This window comes from Poecilia formosa, unplaced genomic scaffold (assembly GCF_000485575.1).
Source record: "Poecilia formosa unplaced genomic scaffold, Poecilia_formosa-5.1.2 Scaffold74, whole genome shotgun sequence".
Classification (NCBI taxonomy): Eukaryota; Metazoa; Chordata; class Actinopteri; order Cyprinodontiformes; family Poeciliidae; genus Poecilia; species Poecilia formosa.
In genome coordinates, this window is record NW_006800013.1 from 84555 (window position 1) to 108934 (window position 24380).

General features: G+C 37.9%; 2 protein-coding genes across 15 annotated transcripts in view; both read right to left on the reverse strand.

Annotated features, from left to right (window-relative positions):
• Positions 1 to 1083: 1083 nt before the first annotated feature.
• Positions 1084 to 16611, reverse strand: brca2 (BRCA2 DNA repair associated). The gene is made up of 27 exons (XM_007555938.2): positions 16419 to 16611; positions 16002 to 16100; positions 15063 to 15296; positions 14893 to 14956; positions 14733 to 14785; positions 14615 to 14643; positions 14384 to 14495; positions 14245 to 14300; positions 13203 to 13266; positions 12463 to 13035; positions 7116 to 11795; positions 6855 to 6953; positions 6708 to 6774; positions 6171 to 6619; positions 5903 to 6084; positions 5627 to 5814; positions 5356 to 5526; positions 3915 to 4287; positions 3684 to 3839; positions 3427 to 3574; positions 3245 to 3357; positions 2967 to 3162; positions 2700 to 2866; positions 2477 to 2615; positions 2132 to 2388; positions 1839 to 1967; positions 1084 to 1586 (listed from the first exon to the last, which is right to left on the reverse strand). The coding sequence occupies exons 2-27, from the start codon at positions 16054 to 16056 to the stop codon at positions 1230 to 1232; spliced, it is 9111 nt and encodes a 3036-aa protein (XP_007556000.1). The 5' UTR covers positions 16057 to 16100; positions 16419 to 16611; the 3' UTR covers positions 1084 to 1229.
• Positions 16612 to 17456: 845 nt separating this feature from the next.
• Positions 17457 to 24380, reverse strand: part of frya (furry homolog a (Drosophila)) — a 51359-nt gene continuing 44435 nt past the window's right edge. For 8 of the 14 annotated variants that reach the window (XM_016673363.1, XM_007555940.2, XM_016673361.1 and 5 more), the window contains 11 exons: positions 23490 to 23690; positions 22835 to 22978; positions 21876 to 22033; positions 21586 to 21793; positions 21070 to 21219; positions 20876 to 20974; positions 20700 to 20780; positions 19426 to 19443; positions 19161 to 19271; positions 18860 to 19065; positions 17457 to 18764 (listed from right to left, as the gene is read on the reverse strand). In XM_016673363.1, the coding sequence (XP_016528849.1) occupies positions 18506 to 18764; positions 18860 to 19065; positions 19161 to 19271; positions 19426 to 19443; positions 20700 to 20780; positions 20876 to 20974; positions 21070 to 21219; positions 21586 to 21793; positions 21876 to 22033; positions 22835 to 22978; positions 23490 to 23690 (1635 nt within the window). In that variant the 3' untranslated portion in view covers positions 17457 to 18505. Of the gene's footprint in view, positions 18765 to 18859; positions 19066 to 19160; positions 19272 to 19425; positions 19444 to 20492; positions 20497 to 20699; positions 20781 to 20875; positions 20975 to 21069; positions 21220 to 21585; positions 21794 to 21875; positions 22034 to 22834; positions 22979 to 23489; positions 23699 to 24380 lie in introns of those variants that run through there. The other 6 variants (XM_016673362.1, XM_007555941.2, XM_016673370.1 and 3 more) reach the window with 4 other exon arrangements.

The window sequence follows — 24380 nt, forward strand, 5'->3', positions numbered from 1 at the left end:
AGTCTAATAAGGATTATGACCACGAAACAGCAAAGAATTAGCCATTTCTTTTTTTCTTCTTCAGCTGTTGGTTCAGTGAGTTTTGCACGTAGCGTGGTGATTCTGGTATTGTTGGAAACGGCAGAGCTTCGGCTTTACTCTGATTGATAGTTTGTGGGCTTTGGGAATAGTCGCTCTTTCACTGTTGCATTTTTTACCGCGTATGCCTCGTTAGCCTCGTTAGCATCTAATTACGTTTCGTTTTATCAAGCTACTTCGTGTTCAGGCTGGGTGTTGTTGATGTAGAAAATATTGTTTGTATCATTTAGAAGAGCTTTTTCCCGATCTGTGGATATGCAATATGCCTATATTGATAAATGTATAGCATGTTTTTTCAATCGATCTTGTTGTGGTAAGCGCAGAGGACCCAAATTTGGGTCCTCTCGCGACAAACAGGTTAAAAAGTACACATTGTAAGATGAGCAGACCGGCAACCTGGTTAGTAGTCCATATTTAGTTTCACAATAGACTTATATGTAAAAGCATTTCTCAATTCAATTGTATTAAACTGTGGAAAACTTGGTGGTAAGTCTGCATTTATGATTCAGGGTGTGGTCATTGTTAGAGGTGATAGTTTGGCTGATCTGATCATATTACTATAGCAGCATGAGTCATAAAAGTTTTGAGATTGGGTGTCCTTCAATTTTAAAACAAAATGTCCTTTGATGAAGCAATGGCTATTTTTTTATGCCACATAATATTACAGTGCTGAAAATGAATCATTATCACAGAGGTATGAGTTTTTCTAAGTATAGTAATACCACATGTTATAGAAGACCATCTATTTCTGAAAGGCATTGGCATCAAAACCACTAAACAAAACTCTGTAATTAGTAATGATAGTTTAAAAATTAGATACAGAAGTGCAAATACACTCCAACAGTGTCTACAACTAAATTTTACATGTAAGGTCATATTGGATTTCAAAGTTGTAATAGCTAGACAATGTATATATCAAAAAGGAGCAGCCCGGTCTGCATTTCAGATTCCAAAAACTAAACGATTAAACTTATAGTTCAAACAAGAGTCAATTAAAAAAACAAGTGCAGAAGCGATGACTTTTAATGTGAAGAGCAATTTCACTACTTTAATATGTTTAAGGACATGACAAATACAACCACGAGATTTTCAGCAACTTTAAGTTTTATGTTTATTTCTTTGTACAGTTATATATACATATATATAAAAGCCTAAAATAAATTGCCAACATGCAACGCCTGAGTATCAATCATAGCCAGTTCCTCATCGTTCACCCATTCATCCTCCACCACAGAATCAGTTGCTTTTGGTGCAGCAGGCTGTACAGGCTTTAAAGTGCTAGGAGGCCCAGACCTTCGAGGAGGGTTGAATGTTTTATTTACACAAGGAGACACCACTGAGCCCAGAGGAGAGATGGGTGGTGGAGACGGGACGCGAGAAAGATAATCCAAAGCTCTTTTTCTTTTCAAGGTTTTGGGGTCTTTTTCTGTTGAAGATGTTGCAGCAGGAAGGTTACTGCTGACAGGTGTAAATGATCCGAGGCTTTTGATTGGTTTCAGAAAGGCCACCTGCATGAAAAGATGTTTTCAGCTCTCATTAGGCATCAAGTGGTTAGAACAAATATACAGAGCCTTGTAAATCTATTCCTACTCCATCTAGTTACATTTTCTGAAGATACAAACACAAATGTCTATGTATTTAATGAGTCAGACCAGCACAACAAAGCTAAACTGTGACATTAAAACAAAAACAATGAATCATTTTAAAAATTTTTACAAATGAATGGATGAAAACTTTAGCAAGGCATGATATCAACTCACATTTGTCTTCGAGTCTTGTCTTCTTGCAGCGACTGGCGTTTGAGGTTGCAAAGATGAAGAGCAGGACCCATCAGACTTGATTAAATGGGCAAGCTTTTCCTCAGCAGTCAAAAAGAAGTGGTCCTGACCCTAAAACAACAAACAGCAACATTAAAGCAACGTGTTACTTAGACCAATGTGATGAAAATAAAACTGAGAAAGATTAATAGATGTTATGTTTGATTTGGATGCAAGAAAGTATACAGAAACAGAAAACAGTTTGTAAAGCATGTCATCAGTTTCCAGCACTGTACCTGTACCACGTTTTTGAGTTGGTCGAGGGATTCCTGTAGATGAATCTCCTTGGGGTTTGTAGAGAAGACAGTCAGATCCCCAGCATACACAACCGGAGTGGGGTGTATAGACTGGCCTCTGAGCTGCAGGTTGCTCAGTGCCAAAAGGACACGTGGTTTCACTATGTCTTCAAGGCCGGCCTGAGACAAGCTGCTGAAGCAGCGCACTTTCACAAAATTCTTTTTCCCATCAACCAAATAAAATGCAGGAGAGGGACCTGTGTACGAATATGCAGATCAACATATAGTCAACAATATAACTAAAAGCAAAAGAAGAAGAAAAAAAAGACACACACAAATGCTTACCCTGCTGATCTACAACACTGATGACTAAACCTGTGAGATCAACTTCTCCACACAGAGGCTTGAATTCCTCATTCTGAAGATCTACAAAGTCTGTGGAGATTCTTTGCCGAAAATGCGAGGACACCCATTCTTGGGACACCTGAGTGAAAAATTTAGTCAAGTCATTGAAAATATTTCCTTTATCAGTTATAAGTTAAAGATGGCCTTTTGTGTAATACAATACCTGAAGTTCCTGGAACTGTGTCTTCTTCGTCCCGGTCAGCTGAACAGTTTCAACGCTGCTACGCTTCTTTCCGTCAGAGGCAACAAGGTTATACACTTTGAATCGACGACCTTCCTTCAGCAAAGACTGGAGGTCTGAAGAAGGCCGCCAAAGGTTTAACTGATAAACTACAAGATGCAAGGAAAAAGAAAAAAAATGGGCATTTACACACAAGGATGAATGAATAAGTGACAGAGATAAAACAGAAAACGCCACAACAAGACAGACCGCAGCTGGACTGAGTCATTGAGTCAGCGACGCAAAGTCTCCATACAGGTGTCGCGTCTCTTTTCGGACAGCTCATTTCATTGTCCTCTGCGTCCAGAGCACGCCGATATCTGTCCTGTAGCTCAGCCTGCTTCTTCTCCATCAGTGAGCGCCTGTAGGCCTGAAGAGTCTCCAGCTGTTGTTCACTTAAATGAGCCTAAGACACAAATATAGGCAAGTTTGTTAGAAATGGTCACAAGGGAAGCAAACTTAAACATTTGAAGAGAATTTCACGTTACCTCCAGGTAAGCAGGGTCATCTCCAACTGCTTCGTACAAGTCTTCTCCTTCCTGCAAGTTCCCAATATCCTGCTTGCCAACCGTTTGCCTTCTGCGCTGACGTTTGATACTCCCTGAACATAACACGTTAAAGCATCTCCACATTTAAATTTCCTATTAAATGTGTAATTTAGACCATCTACCTTCTTCTTCTTTTTCAAATTCAGCTTGAACCTTGGCAAACAGCAACTCTACTGCTTTCTGTTTGTGGCTGTTGAATCGTCTCGCCTCCTTCTCTTCTGCCCGAACGGACCTAAACACAACACCTCCGTCCGATTTCCTCTCCATCCACTGAAAAGGAAAGAAAAAAAAACAAAAAACATACAGTCAGCAGGACAAATAGTTATGGAGCATCCACAAATATGAGTGAAAAAATACAAATAGGTTTTCCTCTACACACCTGCATGGGATAGCTTCTCAGTATGAAGATGTCAACACATCCTACTGCCCCTCCATTACTATACAGGCTGGAGATTGGAAGCAGAAATGGTCGTGGGTCTGTGTGAAATCCCATCTTAGCATCCCACCGTGCACGCCTAGTGCTATTGGCACAAATCTAAATGAAAATGACATGTTATGTATTTCAGTGTGGACAACATAATAAAAACTCTACTCTGGGTTATTTAAGTACCTTCAACATTAAGGAATCCGGTGCCTCCAAAGGGGAGCAACCATCTTGTGATCCCATCAGTTGCGCTCCATGGATTATCAATTTGCCACCAACAGCAAGCCGACCTTTGTGAAGCATTGCAGTCAACGGTTCATCCAGCTGAGCTTTGATGGCATACCAGCCATCTGTAAGTCGCACGAACGCAACTGGAGTTTCCACCTTGGTTTCAGCACTTTGTGACATCTTGGTGTCGCTGCAGCTCTGTGCATGTAGGAGCTGACATTTAGAAATGATCTCACAGATACAGAGAACAAGAGTTTTGGCCGGCGTATCATCTCTTTCCATGATCTTCCTCAAAGCTGGTCTGCGGCTGTGGTCCACCTCTACGTCATATCTAGAAATAAAGGAAAATTATTTATCAGAAGATTTCTCAATGTTTGTTTTTCAAGCTTTATTATGCAAGGTCTTTATATGATTTTCAGTTCAAAATTCCCATGCTTCTCTAGACTCTGATTGATTTTTCAAACTAAATTCCAGCACAAAAATTAAGCTGATCTATGATTCATATTTTTTTTAGCATCTGAACGAACATATATCATAAAAACTTTGAATTGCACAATAATTTTAAAAGATGGCAAAGGTTTGTGAGTAAAAAGCCCACATAGAACAGGAGTTTCTATTATTTATCAGACATTTAAAGCAGATCCAGTTTAAGAAATAAAGGTGCAAAGGACCAAATAAGCAGTGTAATAGCTGCACTTCTTTACATAAAGATGCATTATATCTCTGTCAGCTGCTCAAAAACACTCAAGAATTGCAAAATATTGTGAAGTCTCAATCCAAAGATGAAAGTATACCATTTAAAGAAAAATAAACTTAGAAAATCCACTTATTTATTTTAGAAATTCAAATATTTATTTTATGAAAAGATTTTAGCTTTTTTTTTTAATTGTAATTTTGCAAGATCAAAACAAAATATCTAAAGGCATTTGAGTACACCTTTGTGTACTCAAATAAACATTTTCTGAAATTTTATTTTACTATTACATAAAAAATTTAATAAATTATCAGATAAATTTTAGATTAACATTTAGCAACAGAATGAAATTATTACAAAAGTTAAGACTAGGAGTTTTACTTTTTCCAAAAGAAAATTTATATTTATGATGCTTTATTTTCACATTTTAACAAGGAATCATTCATTTATATTAATTGACAAACTAGTTTAGTTTAGTTTATTTCAGACAAACCTTTCACCGACAGTGTAAACAACACAAAGTACATAATATATTTCTTAAAAACACATCACATCGGTGATTATGAGTCTGAAAAGGAGTATGACACTAGTTTGTTAAACTAGTGTTTAACAAAGAGATGCTTAGCTTGTTGCTAACATAATTGTGATTAAATAATCACAACATTGCAGCTGTAAATGTGTGTAACGTCGGTAACCCATGTATACCTGTACTTAAGCTGGAGGAGAACCTGCTCCGGGGTCAGGCAAAGGCTGCCCATTGTTCCTGGAAATGATTTCTCCATGGAGGCCTGCTTCCACACAATCCACCTGTAGTGATTGTACACCCACTGCTCACTGACCAGTTTGGGATCCACACCACAAGTGTCACATAATGCTCTGTGGAAAACAGTTCAGCATAGTAAGCAAGAAGTGACCAAAGAGAGGAGGCTGTGCCCAATGTGATAATTAGTCTAAAACCAGGGGATTTCATTAGTACCTATAGAATTCTTCTTTTCCTGCTGTCCAGTCATCACTGGGGATCAACCAGCCTCCGTCAGCGAGTTGAACACCACCTCCTTCGGCTAACGTTTCTTGTTTGACAAATTGCAGCAAATTGAAGCGAAATGATTCAGCATTCTGACTGGTGATCTCTGGAACATGCTTATGGACTCCACACTCATACAGCTGAAACAGAACAACATTTAAATGAAGTGCTGCTGGCTGGAAACAACATGAGTTAGAGAAGAAGAAGATGTCAGCGTTGTGGCCTTGCCTCTTGGGCCGAGTATCTTCCTGGGATATTTCCATTGACCGCAGCTTTTAATGGGATTCTCGCCACTCCTGAGGTTTTTGTCAGAAATAAGCTCCCAGGCAGCGGTCGAATGGTTTGCCGCTTCTTTTTCCTAATCCTCATGTCCTGCATGTCCCGGGCCAGTCCAATGTTCTCAGTCCTGTCTGTTAATAGATTTCATTATTCTACCAATATTGTACAGGAAATCCGGGGCCTTTTAAGTAGATTTACGTTACAAATATCACTCTACCTTGGCTTCCGGAAAGCTTGTCATCCACATGTAGCATTTCAGTAGAGCTGACAGATCCCACCTTTAGAACACTTTGATTAATCGTCTTAGTGTTTGAAGTGTTGACCAAAGTGACAACTTCTTCACAGCTTTGGGTTGTTTTAGTAAGTGGTGCATCTGTTTTGCTGTTGGTCTCCAAACATAAAGAGTGATGCTGCTTATTGTCCTCCTGTTGTGTAGGGGAGCTTTCTTGCTGGACAACCCTTTGTTTTTTGAACGGTGGAACAAACGCAGGCACTTTTTTGCGATCTCTGGCCTCTGGTTTATTGAGTGCATCTCTCTTTGCATTTTTGAAAAACGGTGGGACAAATGTCGGCATCCTGCAGGCTGCAGATCGACCATCTCCTTGTTCAGAATGAGGCATTTGTATTGTATTTTGTAATCTTGTGTCCACAAAGCTTTTTGCATCCCTGTGGAAAACAACAATACATCACAAGAGGATGGTAAAATCTATCATTCTTTTGGAAAACACAATTTCCAGCAATTGAAATAACGTACCTGTTTGGCTTTGTAATGTTTGGATGAAGAAAGACGCCATACCTGAAAACACCCCTGTCCATTATCCCTTGATGAACAGAAAAAATGTACTTTAAATTTTAGAAAATATTCAGTTTTAGACAAGCAACAGAAGTGCGAGTGTTTTACCATTTGGGCCACTTTTCACTGGGTGGAGTCCTGAACCTCGTGGATTATTAGCGGTTCTGTCAAATTCTTCCAGTAACCTTCTTTTAGAAGGTGGCTGAGCTACATTACAACAGTTAAGAGAACCATCTTAGATTTTACACAACAGGGCAACAGTTCAAAAGATTTTACCAAAAGTCCTCAAATTTCATAAACTACAAATTGGAATTTATATTTAATAACAACAGTATTTATTTATTGAACCATTTAAGGTGGAATACTTACCAGTGAGATCTTCTGCACTTCTCCTTTTCCTCCCTTTATCCTCTTCAGCTGATTTTTCGCTTAATTGTTGGTAATCTAGCAACTGCAAATTTTCTGAAGTCGTCAACAGACTTTGACCAACTAGAACTTCATCTTCTAGTAAGGCTTTTGTGCAATCTAAAGCTTCCTGGGCAAGAAACTTGTGCTGTGTTTCTGTACAGCCAGCGAGATTTAGCGACTGAAATTTTGGGTCTGAAGATTTATTTTTTTGCATATTGTCAGATATCTGGTTGCTGCTTTTAGTATTTAAATTGCAAATTGAGAAGTGTGACTTTTCTTCTATGTGGTCATCACTTTGGCTGTCTGCTCCTGAAGGTAATGACTTCCCTCCAGTGCTAGTCTTTGCTTTCTGTAAGGCCTCGTGTGAAAATGGTTTACCACTTGCAGCAAAAACACAAGTGCTCTCCTCATCTGCTTTGTTTTCACTCAGCAGAAATTTTGCTCTCGACAGAGCTTCAGCTGAAACGGCAACTGTTTTCCCACTTGCCGTCTGAAATCCACTGTCATTCTGTTTTGCTTTGATGGAACCGTTTCCAGGCTCTTCACAAATACTGCCGGTATTTGTTCTGAGTTTGGACATGTTTCCCTTTATGCTGCCACTTTCATTAACGGGTGCCGTATTAGTTTTTTCTGATGATTTTTCACTGTTACTTTCGATAGACCAACCTTCCTCTTGGTTAAAAAAATGGTCTGCATCTTGCATTGCTTTTGTTAAATCTAAGTCATCAACTTCTTTAAAGAGGAATTTTGCCCTTTGAAGATTTTTCTGCGACACATCAACTTTTTCTCCCTTTGCGGTTGTAAAACCACAACATATTTTCTCAGTTTTGCTTCGACTGTCTTGTTTCCCATAAGCTTTTACTGTCTGCGAAAAATCTGAGTCCTCCGTACTGAAAGTGATGTCACCAAAGAGGGATTTTGCCTTTTGAACAGCCTCAGTGGAAGGTGCCATTGGTTTACCGCTGGCAGAATGAAACCCACAGTTTCTGAGTGAAAGAGCAGAAGGCTTGGATTGTGATGACATTGCATTTGTTTTATCCTGAATTTCTTCAAACTCACTAAACAAGGTTTCTGCTTTCTTTCGAGCTTCAGATGAAACATCGACTCTTTTCCCACTGGCTGTTTGAAATCCACAGCTTGCTTGCAGTAAAATGTTTTCTCTTTGTTCCACTTGTTTGTTTGCATCCCTGGAGCACTCAGGGATAGAAATGCTTACCCTCTTCTCGTCATCCGTGTAACATTTTGCAAGACATGCCTTTCTGCTTCTCTGCATATGTACTTTTCCTTTTAAGTCATTTTCCAACATTTCCTTATTAATGTCCATATCATGGCCTGCAAAGAAAGCATCTTCCTCCTGTGCCGCTTTGCTTAAAACCTGATCGTCAAGTTCTTTGAAAAGTACTTTTGCCTTCTGAAGATTTTTCTGTAACACATCAACTTTTTCCCCTCTTGCAGTTGTGAAACCACAAGACATTTTCTCTGTATTGTTGCTACCGCCTTGGTTCTTGCCACTTTTGATCATCTGTGAAGCATCTGGGTCCTCTGCTCCGAAACCGATGTCACTGAAGAGAGATTTTGCCTTTTGAAGAGCCTCTGATGAAAGTGCTACAGGTTTACCGCTGGCAGATCGAAATCCATCATTTCTGACTGGAAGATCAATAGCCTTGGATTCTGGCAGTGCTGCATTTACTGTATCCATGACTCCTACACAGTCACCTAACAAGTTTTCTGCTTTCTTCAGAGCTTCAGATGAAACTTCAACTTTTTTCCCACTGGCTGTCTTAAATCCACAGCTTGCTTGTGGTAAAAGGTTTTCTTTGTGTTTCTCTTGTTTATCTGTATCCCTGAAGCATCCTTTCACAGCCTCTACAGGTGTGTTTGTCCTAAACCTTTGATCTGCATAAGGTGTTTCATCTTCCTTCTTGCTCCCCGCACTCTCCCACATTACATTGTTGCTTTCCAGAACACCGTCGGCAGAGAGAGCCTCTTCCTCTTGCACTGCTTTGGCTAAAACCAAATCATCAAATTTTTCCTGTGACATTTGGTCGTTTGCGCCTCCTGCAGTTGTGAAACCAGAACATATATTTTCAGGTTCTGTTTGATGTTTCTTATCCTTTTTAAATGGAGCAGATTCGGCCACCTTAACCATGTTCAAACTGATGTCACTGAACAGTGTCTGAGCCTTCTCCAAAGCCACAGATGACAAGATAACAGGCTTACCACTGGCTGCAGAAAAACCGCCACTCCAGAGATTAGTAACTGGGATAACTGGTATCTTGGGACTGGGTTGCTGAGAGGAAATACACATTTCATCCTCTGATTTTTCAGATTCTCTTAGCAGAGTTGCTTTCTTTAACGGTGCTGATGAAATTGCAAATTTTTTTCCATCAACAGCTTGGAAACCACCAGTATCTACGTTCGAAATCTTATCACCAAGGCATTTTGTTTTTGAAGCCTTTTCTTTTTCATTAGTTTCTTTGTTTATCTCCTCGGGTGCGTGAATCTGATTCAAAAGAAATTCAGCCTTCTTCATCGCAGCAGACGACACACTAATGTTCTTCCCAGCAGCTGTACAAAACCCATCACCTGTGCACAGCTCTTCAAAAGCAGACGAATCTGTGCTCTTTGATGGGTGAAGCATAGCGAACGGCTTTGAAGTCGGAAAAGATTTTCCGTCTTCATTTTTCAAAGCTGCTGTAAACTTGGTATTTCTTTCCACTTCATTCAGATGTAGTCCTTTTATGTGATGTGAAACCACTGCTGTATTTACATTTTCAAGTTTAGTGCATCCAGTGACACTCTTCTTAGAAATGCTGACCTGAGGGCTTTTGAAGTTTGAAAAGCTTTTCTTACCTTCTTTGTGCTCCATTACATGGCAGTCTTTGAAAAATACATCTGCCTCTTGCATGTAATTAGCTGAAATGGAGATTCCTTTCCCACTGGCCTTTCTGAATCCATTTTCACAGATTATTGTGTCAATTCCATTGTTTTTCCCACTTTTGGTGTCATTCCTGTTTCCAACGTTGTTATTTGAACAGACAACCCCTTCTAATTTGGAAAAGCAATTCTCAATTTTGCTTCCGACATCCCAGTTTTCCTTCTTTCTTTCCGAGTCCTTTCTGAACGTGTCAGAATCCCGGTTACATTTCTGTTCTGTTATGGCAGCATTTTCCCCGTTCTGGTTAGAAGGTTTCTGGTCTGTCAAGTTTCTCTCCAGATCTCCAAACAAAGCCTTGGCTTTGTTCAGACACTTTGTAGAAACATGCAAAACATTTCCACCTGCTGTCCTAAATGCTTCACTATGGATCAAAGCCTTGTTGTTCTCCAGACATCTAGCTTCAGTATCCTCAGCCCCAGGAAGAATGAGCGGAGTTTCCCTTTTCAGCAAATCTGACATTCCTGTACACTGATTTATGGCTTTTGCTTTTTCTCCATGTGTCCTGTTTTCTAAAACTGAGGCCACTTTGTCATTCATCATGACTGTGGACTGTTTTCCACCTTCGGAACTAAAGCTGTCGTCAAAGTCTATATCTGCAAGAAGAGCAGGGTCAAGATCCTTGTCTTCTTTGTGTGGCGGATTGTGATTATCTTGATGATTTGGTAGTTTTTTTCCAGATCTGAACTGTGTGAACTCAAATTGGCTGTCTGCCTCTTCCAAGAGTGCGCAAAGTTCTGTCACATCGGCTTTTTCTGAGGCTGTTAATTGAGAACTGACATTTCCAAATGACTTTCCGGCACAGGCAGGCGGGTTTGTGTTAGATGATGCATCTGTTGTTGTTTCACGAATCGAATTAGTTTTATAAATAATGCCATGATAGGATTTTGTGCTGTTATCGAGAGAAGACTTTTTATCTTCAGTCGCTTCAAGAAAAAGCTTTGCTTTCTCCAGGTTTGCAAGAGAAATGTGGATGCCTTTATTTGAGGCGGTTTTGAATCCTGATGCTTCAGCAGGCAGAAGAGAAAGAGGAGTTTTTTGTGGCTGGCTGCATTTACTTTGACCAACAGTTTCTTCTTTGTCCCATAGTTCCTCTGTTGATATGCTCGCCATGTGCAACTCAATTTCCTTTCCATGCTCCGGAGCCTGACCTGTGCCAGACCTCTGCACAGGCACTTCAACATCAAATTTTGACTTTCCACTTCCATTAGCTGAGGGAAAATTATGCATACCGGTTTTGAAGCTCAGCGTTGGTCGGTTTTGGCCAACGTTCTCTAAGAGCGGAAGACCAAATGACGAAGAAGTCATATGGGTGACGTCTACTACACCTGATTGGAATCCACTGTCCATCATAGTGACTTCACTGATCGAGCATGGTTGATTACTGGTAGGGATGCGTCTGTTTTTACTGATACAACTGTAATCATTGGGAAAGTTAGCTGGCTTTCCGTTCTGTTTTGCTTGTTTCATAACAGACAGACACGCTGCGGGAGAGAAGTTCCTTTGCGTGTTCTCTGCAGTTTTTAAGTCTGTCATTTGGCTGAAGTCCAGTGCAAAATCTCGACAAAGTTGTGACATGTCGATATCCTGGAGTTTTGTCCCAAGAGAGCAATTTATGGTTTCCTCTACAATATTTCTTTGGTTTTTAGTCCTCTGACACTCTTCTTTATCTGGGATGTTCACAAATGACTTGCCGTTTTCTTGTTCTAAATGAAAACATACAAAGAAAACAAAGACCAATTAGTTGTAGTACAGAGTGGAATTTTTTGGTCACATTTCTAAAATGGCTTAGTATATTTGCCTCTTCAACTGTTTGTTCCTTCATTTAGTATAGACACACAACCATCTTGTCTCTTTCCATTTTGTACCCATGCACAAATATTTTATTAATCTTTGGCTTCATATGGAATTCTTTTTTTTTGTTTTGGTCTTTTAAGAGCATTAAGCAATTTTTTAAAATCAAAGAAAGACAACGTCAACGCAGTAAGAGTACATTGTAATTGCACCCTCTTGTGAACTCTAAACTCTAGAATTATAGTAAATGATTATGCACATTTTTTAGTTCAACGTCATTAGACACAATTGTATCTCTACTTTAGCCACACAGTCACATTTCTTTGCAGGAGACTAATAAGAATATAACAAATTATTTAAAGCTGTAAGTTGTCAAAGCAACACAAGAATGAAATAATGCATGCTCATTACAAAACATTTATGTGGCAGATGGCTCTGCTTTGTTCCTGAAAATGTTGGGAACAACAGTAAATCAAACCTGAAAAGGCACAAAATGGGGGCGAAAGAGAGGCAAGATGACCAGTCCACATGCAGAAACCTTCATATTCTTACATAACACTTGGAAAATAAATGTCTTACCAGACTCTGAAATCTTTAGTGACAGATCTGCTGTCTGGAGCTCAAAGTCTTGGCCACAAGCTTGCGATTTTGTGGTTGTAATAGTGTAAACAAATTTTCTCTTTTTTTGAGTAAATCCAGAGTCAGTAATTTTCGATGTTGGCCTGGTTGGTTGCACAGAGTCAGTGTCCCCTGGCAGTGTCATATTGCTTCCCACAGCAGAAGATGAGATTTCAGATAGACTTAGAGACGACCACTGGCTGATTGCCGTATCTCCAGTTTTCACCAGTGGGGTTGGAGGCAAACCCCCAGAATCCAGATCAGCAGTTGCCTCTTCATTGGATGCAGCACTGTCTGATTTTGAGGCGTCTTCGTGGCTGCAGACGTCTACATTTGTCTGAATTATTTGCTTACGTTTAACTCTGTCGGGTTTCACTTTTCTCAGAGCAGAACTACTATTAGCAAAGAAAGTTTTAGGTGCATCTGCGATACAGACTTCTCCTTCCAGAGCATCTGCAACTTTCTGTTGTTGATGACTTTCACTCTGGTTCAACGGAGACTCAGAGCAGGTTTCAGTCACAGGGAAAACTGGACCTATTTATTGCAGCACAAACAAACAATATTTATTATTATGACGAGTACGCTCCCATGCAACAGCAAATATAATAGACTCTATGCAATCCATATTTATTCATTTTTATCTAAAATGACTAAAACAATTTATTACTTATGGGTAGATGATGGGGAAAAAAAGTAATTACCTTGGCAAGTTCTTGAAGTCTTAAGGGAGGAATTCGAAAGTGAAGGGAAAAGCTTCCGTACAAACTTGAAAGGAAAAAGAAAAAAAAAACAGATTTGTATGTAATACAATATATAAAGCCAATATAGTATTATTAACATAACAGCCAGCTGTTTTTGTCAAATTTTCTTGTGTTGTGGGAAACAAGATTTTACATTCCTGGCCCTCAAAGCTCATACTAAAGCTCAGGATGCGTAAATAAATTAATATCAGGGTGGACCTGTGGTGCAACACAGAAAGATTAAGCTACTTTGAAGAATTATTATTTCAAACTAGTGCAAAGTGGTTGCACAATGTATCAGGTTCATTCCAAGGTCCATTTCATATTGTTTTAATCAATTTACTTCAAAGATGAATAAAACTGACTGTATAAACATCTAATAGGCAGCGCAAAGTGTGTCATTGCAGTAGCCTAAGCATTAGTGAAGACTTGGAAAACTGAGTTGACATTAAAAGATAAACTATTTAGGGCTGGTCTAAGTTTCTAATGAAACAAGGCAATACACTACCATTGCAGAGGCTTTTTCTAATAACATAAATTTTTGATTTTTGTCTGTTGCCTTATAAATACTTTGGTGTGATGTTATTTTAAGATCTATGAGATGTGTCTTTTTCACCTTCTTAAATTTACTCATGTTACAAAGTCTGATAACTAGACCTTTAGAACTATAAATAGATTAAAAAAAAGGTATATAAATGATAGTTTTTAGCTGCCAGAATTATTAATCTTCCTGTTTTGTTACCCAAAGATCAGCAAGTAGAGGCAGGGTTTCACAAATCACAAGTGTAACATGTCAATCATGTCTTTGCCCAAATTCAAACCAATGTCTGAAGGCTGATTGAATTACACAATTTTTAAATGATATTACGATTTACAATAACTGATCAGTTAATCAGTTATTAACTAGTCAGTTAATAACTGATCAGATTTACAATAACTAATAAAGCCATAATATCATTGTAGTAGTAATTCCGAGTAACTGAACTATGCAGAGAGTACTCACAACAACGTTTCTGTCTGCAGTAACACTCACTGGACAGGGACTCTCATCAGTTTTAGCTGAAACATAAAAAAAAGATCCACAAAACGTTAAATTATTCATGATTTAAGAATAATACTAGCCAATTGTTTCAGCAACTCACATAAAATTAGAGTAGATGGCAAAGCCGGTGGTGTATTAAGAGAACTGGTCCAAGAAATGTCAGGATTGATCTGTGCACCGAGACTTTCAGAAATGTGGTTGGCATAGGTGGCCTGTTTCGTTCAGAGGATAAAATTAAGGCAGAAAATATTTTCACTTCCATTTATCAGATCTGATTAAAATAACACGAATGTTAAAAAAAGAAAATCAGCTTCAGGTCAACTATACTTACAGGGGATTTCTCTGGGGAATCCAGAAGATCTGAAATAATACATGTAGTTATGTGCCCAATTCCTTTTTTTTTTATATACAAACCATAAATATGAAGATTAAATACATTTTCAGCTTACCAAAACTCTCCTCACTCTGAGGCTGAACACCTTCACATTTTAAATTAGAGACACTAAAATAAACAAAACGGATACAATGTCAAGTTCTGTTTTATAATGACGAGAATAAGAAAACCCAGTCATTAACAGCATAAGGGAATAAATCTTAAGTTTTACTCACCAGTGTTTTGGCACCTGAAACAAACAGGGACTTTGTGTTGGCATCCACGGTAACGTTTCTTTTTCTAGAAAGAATGAAAGGGACATGTAGTTTTTAGATGTTTAACTTCATAAAAATTTAAGCTAAGATGAATAGTCTTAATTATTTAATTGTTTATCCATAAAGAATACCCTGTGCAGCTGTGAACGACGGATCATCCTCAGTGTCTGGTGACACAATTCGACTGTGTCTGAAAACTTTAGGGGTTGAAAACAGCTGGCTTTCTGTTGCCGTCTTCTCCAGAGGAGCCTTGAAATGTCCCTCTTGGTTGGCGCATAACTCATCGTTATCGGCAACACTTCCTTCTTTTAAAGAAGCTTGGGCTGTCAGTAACTCAAACCAGTTTGGGTCCAACGGTCCCAGCTCTAAATGATAAAACACAGGCCAAAACAAAAATGCATTCGTTTTGTCTCAACATATGACTTTTTGGTATGTCATAAAAAGCAAACGGCGGTGATTGTGCCACTAGAATTTACACTGAAATGTTCTTGGCAAAGTGATGAAGTAGAATATTTTGGAGCTTACATTGCTACATGCCAGTGTCTCTTAGTATAGTCACATATAAAAAAAAATGCATTTATTTCGGCATAATAACTAAAAAGTTAAATATTGCATATTGTGATAGTTGAAGCATTCAATTCTGTTAGTTTTGAGTATTATGGCTTTCAGCGAAACAAAATTTGGTCAACTGTAAAGAAAAGAATGCAACAAGCCAGGCCCAACAATGCACATGAAATTAAGTTGAAGTGACCTGGGATAACCTTGATCAATACAGTAACTAATACAAAATGAGTCCTGACAGATTATTCTTTCTAGGTATGGACACACATTTTAGCATAAAAATGAACTTTTCTAACATTTTTTTTTCTATTTGAATGGCAAGAAAATCAACGGAAAGAGTTTAAAGGAACTTGCTTCAAATGATTATATACCATTTTCGTTTCAGCTTCACCTTTATGTTCAAATTAGGGCAATAAATGAACTTTTCAATGCTGCTTTTATTTGTGAAGACGCACCTCGTATTTGAACACGAACACAGGCTTAAAAATGAAGCAGTTGACAAATCTCACCTTTCCAGATTTCACCCTTAAATGCATCGTACATGTTTTTTATGCATGAATCCATTCCACAACAATCGAACAACACCTAGAGTTGGTTATACACACCACCTAGGAAGAAAAGAATACAATATTACCCAGATGTTAAATGCGGAAAAATACTGGGACACTATTTTCACCTGCTTACTGGAGGAATACGTATCTAAGGGTTCAAAGGCTTTTCAGAAAGAACATAGTCGATTATAACTAAAATAACTTGAAAATTAATAGTCAACGATATTTAAGACAAACCAATAGAGCCATATAAGAGCCGTCTCTGGCAGTACCTAGCTACGAATCTTAAAAATGTGTCCCATACCATACAAGCTGTTACTGCTAACCATTTAAAATGAAACTATGCCATAAAAACAGAGTTGGAGTTAAGCTTACACGTTTGATTGCGAAGTACTAGAGTGTTTACGCTCATGTTGCGGGAAAACTTTAAAGTAAGTGTTGACAATAGTCCACCAAACTTAGGGATGAACAATACAACACTAACAATCAGCTTGTTTGCTAACTCTTACGGTCACGCAGCAAAACCCAAAACTCGCGCGCCGCATTCCGGAAGTCAAGTTGACTTCAGAATAAGAGACCGGAATTAAGCTGTCCGTTTATGATTTTAATTTGGACAAAAACACCAACACGAAAAAGTCAAATTTAATAGAAAATATTCAGTTTTTAAGCTTCTTGTGCTTTTTTTTTTATTGTGGAGTGCATCATTTAAGATATTGTTACAAAACGCCACTTCAGATGCAGAAGGTATTATAAATAAAACTTCTTATTATTCAAAATATCCATTAAACTGCAAATAAAAATGTTTGAAAGTTTTGATTTCAGTGCTGACACAGCTTTCTATTAAATACAATCTAAATGCTAGAACAGGGATTCTTCAAGTAGCTCTGTGCATCTTCTTTGCACCTTTCACAAAATATTAACACTGTTTTACAGCAATTATTCTGCTCTGGTTGTAAACAATTATTTACAGGAATGCTAACAAAAATATTTTTGGAATGTTTTTGTTTATTATTATTTACACTTTTCAGAATCAGTCAGTATCAAATCAGGTCAAAGCTTTGGAAACTGAAGTGAGTCAGAATTCTGATTAGTGTATCTAATCAGATAATAATAATAATAATAATAATAATAATAATAATAATAATAATAATTGGCACATATAATGTAATAATTCAAGACCAACGAGTTAATTCCCTGGAAGTTTTGAAAACATTTATTGAACCAATTAAAGGGTGATGCATTTCTCAAGTTATGCCAGGTCTTTTTCTACTTGATACTTCCCACTCTCCACCTTTTGTTCAGTTTTCTTACTTTTCTGGGTACGTTCATAGCACTCTTCCTGGTCAGGCTCAAAACAACCTGTGGAGTCTAAAATGTGAAATGCTTTTCTTCAAAAAATGACAAGAAAAGCACTGTTAACAAATTTAAGTTTTATTAAGAGCAGAGAACACAACAAAATAATATGCTGCCAAGACAGAAGTATTTACAAGGCCAGAAATTATAACAGCAATTGTGGAAGCTTTATAAATATGTAAATACCCATTTTGCGTGCAATGTAGTGTTTGCCTTCATAAAAATACAATCTAACGAGCAAAGCTCTCATTTCTCTATTTACAATTCATCGTCAGTCAAAATAATCTCTACATATATATTTTCATAGTATTTGTTTTAATGTGCATACAATATGCAAGCTTGGCAGGAATAACAAAGAAAACAAAACATATTTTTCTATAAATCTAGATGATAACATATTTTTTCTCTTGCTGTGAAATATAAATAATGAACATAATTTGCAAAAAGCTACTTGGTTAAAGGTACAGTACGATATTTTTAGTAACAGATAAACCACCTGGTAGCTGCAGGTTTGACATTACAGTAGATCTGCACCATATCAGAGTACTTTAACATGAACCACTCATACAAATCGGAATTGATAATTCCATCTGTGATGGTCGTCATAATTTAATTCACGCACTCGTGCAGGATCAATACATTTAAACACACTCAAACACACACAAAGGACTCAACACAATAAAACAACACATCCCTTTGCCCTCTTCTGACAGTGTTTTCCAATACATTCTTTCAACAGACAGAAAAGGTCTTCCACTTCAGTAAAGGATTGCACATTTTCCCTTGACAATTAAAATAAAATAAAATAAAAAACTTCACTTTGGTATGCCGTTTGCTAAATGGAACAGTTATTCATCTAAGCAGCATATATATATGCCTAGTGACATTCTTTTATTTGTGCAAGAAAAGGATAATTTTGATACAACTGCTAATTGAATAACTGAAAAATATTGCTGTGTGTCTAATGATCTGACTTCAAAAAATTCTGACAGAGAAGGATCAAAAGTTTGGGTCATTCTAAGCGAAAGAGCTAAGTTCTAGTGAAAATCTGATACAACAGCAGCTGCCTCAAGCAAGGTAGTAAGGTTTGGAGTGCCACCAAGCCGCCATCAGAGAGTGGAGCCTGAAACCCTGGAGTCTGGGAGAAAAGCTGTAACGGTTTTGTAGCCCTGGGCCCGTCGGATCATGTCCCGAGTCTCACAGTTGAGTTCCATCAGCTTCAGAGAAATTTCTGTCAGATCCTGCTTTGAGCCAACCAGAGCAAATGTTCCCGTCTGACCCAAAGTTTGGTGTCTGAAGTAGATGTTCAATAATGTTTGGATCTCATCCTCAGAGTGGCTGCCAAAGATGTCATTAGGCCATGTTGTTCTGCAAACAAACATCCAGATATCTCTGCAATTAGGATAAACTAACATAAGCTACTCCCTGAATGAATATCAAACAGAGTGTTTTACTTATCACACCTGCACTCACGAATGTAGAGAATTGCTTTTGAAAACTCATTGTTCTTCAAGCCCTCGAGGACGGCCTGCACAGCAGCTTCAGAGGAGCTCAGGATGGTCTCAGGGCAGGAAGTGTCAAAAGTAGAAATCTTCTCATTTGACACTGAGGCCGCTGCTGTTCTCAGGTTGCTCTTCAATTCATTTAGCTCTCTAGACATATTTGTAAGCTAAAAATTTGTGAGGGGTTAATAATAATTTTACATAAGTTAGATGTTAATGTGCATTTGAACGTTAAAAGGCAATAAAATGGAAACAGACCTACCTCTGGAATCGAGCTTATTGCATGGACCTGCTCAGTCAGCTTACAATAAGACTGAAAAAGTAGCAGCAACTGAAAGTGGAGTTTGTAGAGTCTTTGGCAGAGCTCCAGTTGCTGGAAGGAAAATGGTTTTGGATCAAACACAACCTTACAGTAGATCTCGAATGATGACTTTAGAAGATAACAACTATGATGAAGTTGATATGAAAATAAATAGGATGTTAGCTCTAAGTAAACAGAGAAACAAAAGAAGCCACTACAAACTTACAGCCAGAGATTCCATTTGCTACCAAGCAAGCATGTTACAAGGCAGAAAAGTAGATAAGAAAAGAGAAAACCAAGGCCATGCAATTCAGATTTGTATTAGAAACTGAACAAAAAGTATCTGAACAGTTTAACGTGCTCTGAAAAATGAAGAATTGTGTTTTGCGAAATAATTCTCTGAACTGTTTTGCATTTTGTCATGTTACAATCACAAATTTCTATACATTTTATTGGAATTTTGTGCTAAACCAGCATAAAGTAGCACATAGTTGTGAAGAGAAAGGACAAGGTTTTGATTTTTCTTAAATGGAAACAAATTTAAGTCTAAATTTTCACTGACTTGCTTCTTTCAGCACAGCACCTCCCCCTGAAGATACCACCCTTCCTATGGATTGTGGTGGCACATTCATTAATTAGAACTGTCCAGTTAGAATCTAGACTTAAATCCAAATGAAAATCTGAATAGATTTGAACTATTTTGCATAGAAGAATGACAGTAACATTCTTCTATGCAAGTGTAAGACTGCTAGAGAAATATACTGAAGGACCTGCAGCTTTAACTCCAGCTAAAAGTCTATCTACAAAGTATTGACCTAATGGGAATGATTAAAAATGCAAACAACAGTTTTAAAACATTGAAAACATTGTAAAGTTTTCCCCACAGATCTCAATTATTGCATAAACTACATGACCTATCAAATCAAAACTACAAATAAAATACAGAGATATTTGTGTTTGTAACAGGACAAACAGTTCAAGATGTGTGATGACTTTTGCAAGGTACTGTATGTGTTTTATAAGAATGAAGAAAAGGACAAAGTGAAACAAGCCAAACAAATTAACACGTTCATATTACAAGAAATCCTTTGGAAAAGTTAAGCATTAAACAGTGAAACACTCTGATTTGAATTGTTTACAGATGGATTAATGGAAGATTGATGGATTGTTTGCTGAACCATGCAGAGCAGAGCGGACAGTTATCACAATGCACGTGACAGAAAAGGTAATCAATGTGGCATGCACTGATTTGAGGCTGAAACAAACCGAGTGACATAAAGAGGTAACACTCACAGAGCTACAGTAGCACACAGTAACCGTAATGCAGAAAGTACAGTATGAAAGAGCAGATGAACAGAATCCAAGTTTTCTCAGTTATCTCTGGACAAAAATAAACTTTTTTTTTTGCGTGAGGCAAGCCAAAGGGCAATGGAAATCTGTGTAAATGTTACATATTTTTTTTCAATATGATGACAGTGTCTTGAAATAAAAGTGTTTTACTTTTTCTTCATGCTCCACCGGTTGGCATGTCACTGCAACCCCAGCAGTCCTGGGAAAGGTGGCCTTACAGCTGTTCAACCACTGCAAGCAATAAAGACAAGGTGGTTGAGACTCAAACAGCACAATAACAAGAAACTGATCAGATGAATTTTGTTAAACATGATTAATCTCCTTACTGTGAGAGCTGCCTCTTTTCTGTTGTTGTAAGTATCAAGATACTCTTGAAGCTCTAGGACGCTGAATTTCATTTTTTCCAGAAACCCATAGGACATTATCTGTAAAAAAAAACATTATTATCTATTATTATTATTTTTTTATTCCAATCGTCTAACAGATGTACATTGTTGAAGAAAGTGTTTGAGCTACTTACTGTGTCAGCATCAATAAACAGAGTTGGGCACTCTGAGCAAGATGCCAGGATCTCAGAAGATCTGAGAAACTTTGATCCTAATCCCCTCAAGCCATCACCAAGGTAACTCACAGCATCACACGTCAAGGAACAAAATTTAGCTTGGATACTCTGGAAACCATTAAAAACATATCGACTGTAAGAATGATAAGATATTAAATTTCTTCACTAAAAAAGAAAAAAGACAAGTATAATTTGTGAGTGAAATATGCAATATCTGGCAAACAGATCTTGGCAGATTGCTATACAAACTATCTTTAGACTGACCTCTATTCTAGATATGGACACTTATTTTTTAACAGTTGATCATGTTGATAATTTATTACTTCAATCTGGAGACAATTTAGACTCTATTTTGATTTTTAAAAAATTATTCTGAGAAACAGACAGAAATATCCAGGTGTTCTGTTCTTTTTTGTAAACTGTTTGGATACAAAATGGAAGACAAAAGCGATCCATATGGTGAGAGGATCATACCTGAAACAGCGATGAAAACACTTGAAACGTGTAGACAGCACAGGAACCATCTGAGTCCGAGACGAGCTGGCTGAGGTGACTTCGCCAGGCCTCCTCTGCGTCGTCGCACGCTGTTGGCTGGAAAGCAGCAAGAATGGCAGAGAAGAAGGGCGACGGCGGTGGTGAAGAGCGGGACTCCAGCATGTCATCTTTCTCCTCTTCAGGAAGACTAAATACAAAAATGAGGCAAACTGAGTTAATCTTACTGACAAACCGAATATTTTTGGTTGACTGAAGGTGTGATCGGGCACCTCGGTAAGCTGCAGTGCAGGTCCAGCTCTTCCTTGTAGACATGATATGCCACGTCCATACTCAAACCGACCCCACATTGATACTCAGAGGGCAGTTCGTTGATAGAAAGGGACAGGTCGTCCTCGTGGACATTACTGTCTTCATCCTCTTGTGACACCTCATATTGGAAAACAAAAGAGGGACATCTTCTTAGCTAACCCTGACGGTAGCTAAATTCAAAGTGTAAATTAATATTGACGTGCATGCATACATTTATTTATTATTCCCTTTATTACACTTCATTATTAAACAGATCATATCCTATTTAAAAACAATTCACTAACCTTTCATCTGGACCCTATGGTCTCTCCTTTTGATGTTTTCTTTAATCTTGTGAATTTTGTATGCATAAATCGTGCCAATTGATGAATAAATTATTGAATATTTAAACTGCACTCATTTTTTCTTTTTTTCAGACAGGCAATGTGTAAACCTTTCCTGACCGTTCACATGCCAAGAGTTTTTAGTTGTCCCTCAGCGCCACCCCCACAGAAGCACCAGGTATACACATTGCCTCAAACAGACACAAGCAAAAGAAAGATTATTTATGTTCTTTTTAACCCTTTAGACTCTCAACCAATTTCTGGCATGAATAAATAAAAGCACAAACTAGCCCACTGCCCAGAGAATAGCATATTGTTGTAGATTTTAGTTCAATATTGTTATGCATGCAAGTCTTTGATTTAAATCAGCTCATGCTCTTCTTTGAAGACAGGAAAAGACAGAAAAACCCCTCCGCACACATGCAAAATTATGTAACAGAGACCAAACCCAAAGCATATTTCAAGCTGAAGACATTACACAAAACAATTCCACAGTAGAGCAACTATTTAGCAAAATTAGTAAAGAATTCCAGAATGGAGCTGCGGTAGGAGTTAGTGTTTCCGAGGATCTCAGACACTCTGAAGCCCCTATTCACCCGCTGCTTCGAGTCCTCTGAGAGTTGGACCTCGAAACTGGGATTATTGGTGCCCAGAGGGGTTGAATTTGCCGAGGTTGTGTCGAAAGCGGCAGAGGAGGTGTCCGTGCTGCTGATCTCTGGTGTCGGAGAAAGGCTGACGGTCTGAAATGAGACAGGGACAGTGAAGTGAAATAAAAAAAGATAATATTCCACCCTCTTGATCGCTTTGCCGATGTTTGAATGGAACCCTACACAAACATAACTGCCAGCACTCTCTTACTTTACACAGCTTAATAAAACTCCATTTACTAAAGAATTTTGTCTGGCATCACATGAAGATAATTTTATATTGCACAGCTAGCATATCTTTAAATTTTAATAATTTTGAAGCTGCCACTAGACATACAATAATATAAATAACCAGTACCATAAAAAGAATTATAAACAGTTTTCAAAGTATGTCGATTACAAATAATGTCTGTTACAGTCTACAGAGAGAAATTCTAACAGCCTGAATTGAACAGAGATTCAAAGATTTTTTTTTTTTTTTAATGTGAGATTTCTGTTTTTTATAGATCTAAAACAACAAAAACAAAATCATTAAAAGAAATGGTTTAAAAGTCTTTGCTTCATTAAGATTTGGAATTAGTGTTACATTAACACATAAACTTACGATCTGAGAGTGGGAGAGTATCTGGCTGGCCGCAAGCGAATCTTCCTCAGATGATTCATCCGAGTCTTCGTGGGCAATCTTACTGAGGCTGGGCATGCTGCTAGACAGCTGACTCTCCTCCAGAGGCTGCAGGTCACTTTGGTCCAAGCTGTCCATAGAGTGGCGACGCACTCCCCAGTTAAAGTTGTCCACAGTCTCGCCCTGCAACAGTAAAGCATCTTGCATTGAAAAATACCAAGATGCAGGTTGAAGCTCTTGGTTTGTTTTAACATGAATTAACCCGATGACATATGTGCAAGCATTGTGCAAAACCACTAGCTGGGGGTCACACTGTGTTACGAGCCTAGCAAAATTTTGAATGAAGTGTACTGAAGCTGCAGCTAAACCCTAGAGGAGATAATGCTGTGAAAACACTAACAGAGTGATTTTTAAGACAACATGACTTTACACATCTTGCAAAATCCATACAATTTTCCAAATAAAGTGGTCAAATGGGAGATTTCAACCACCTTGGATGATAACCTCAGGTGATTTGTATCTTTTAATAACAAAATTATTCCACCCATTAGTGTATACATTCACACACTTTTTACAGGCAACAGGCTTGTTTCAAAATCAAACTATTTTTTCTGTATTTTTCCTGAATAACATTCATACATAGAAATGTTTTTAGAACAAAGACGAAGGAAAGTTATTTCTTTCATAAGCTTCAGAGACAGTGTGTCTAGTACTTGCTCAAGTGGGCATAATGAGAGTTCTGTAAATTGAAAAACATGCATAAATATTCAGTATTTCTGCCACCAGTGTGGCAGCTACACTAGCCACACTAGAAAACCTTTATTATTATTATTATTATTATTATTATTATTATTATTATTATTATTATTATTA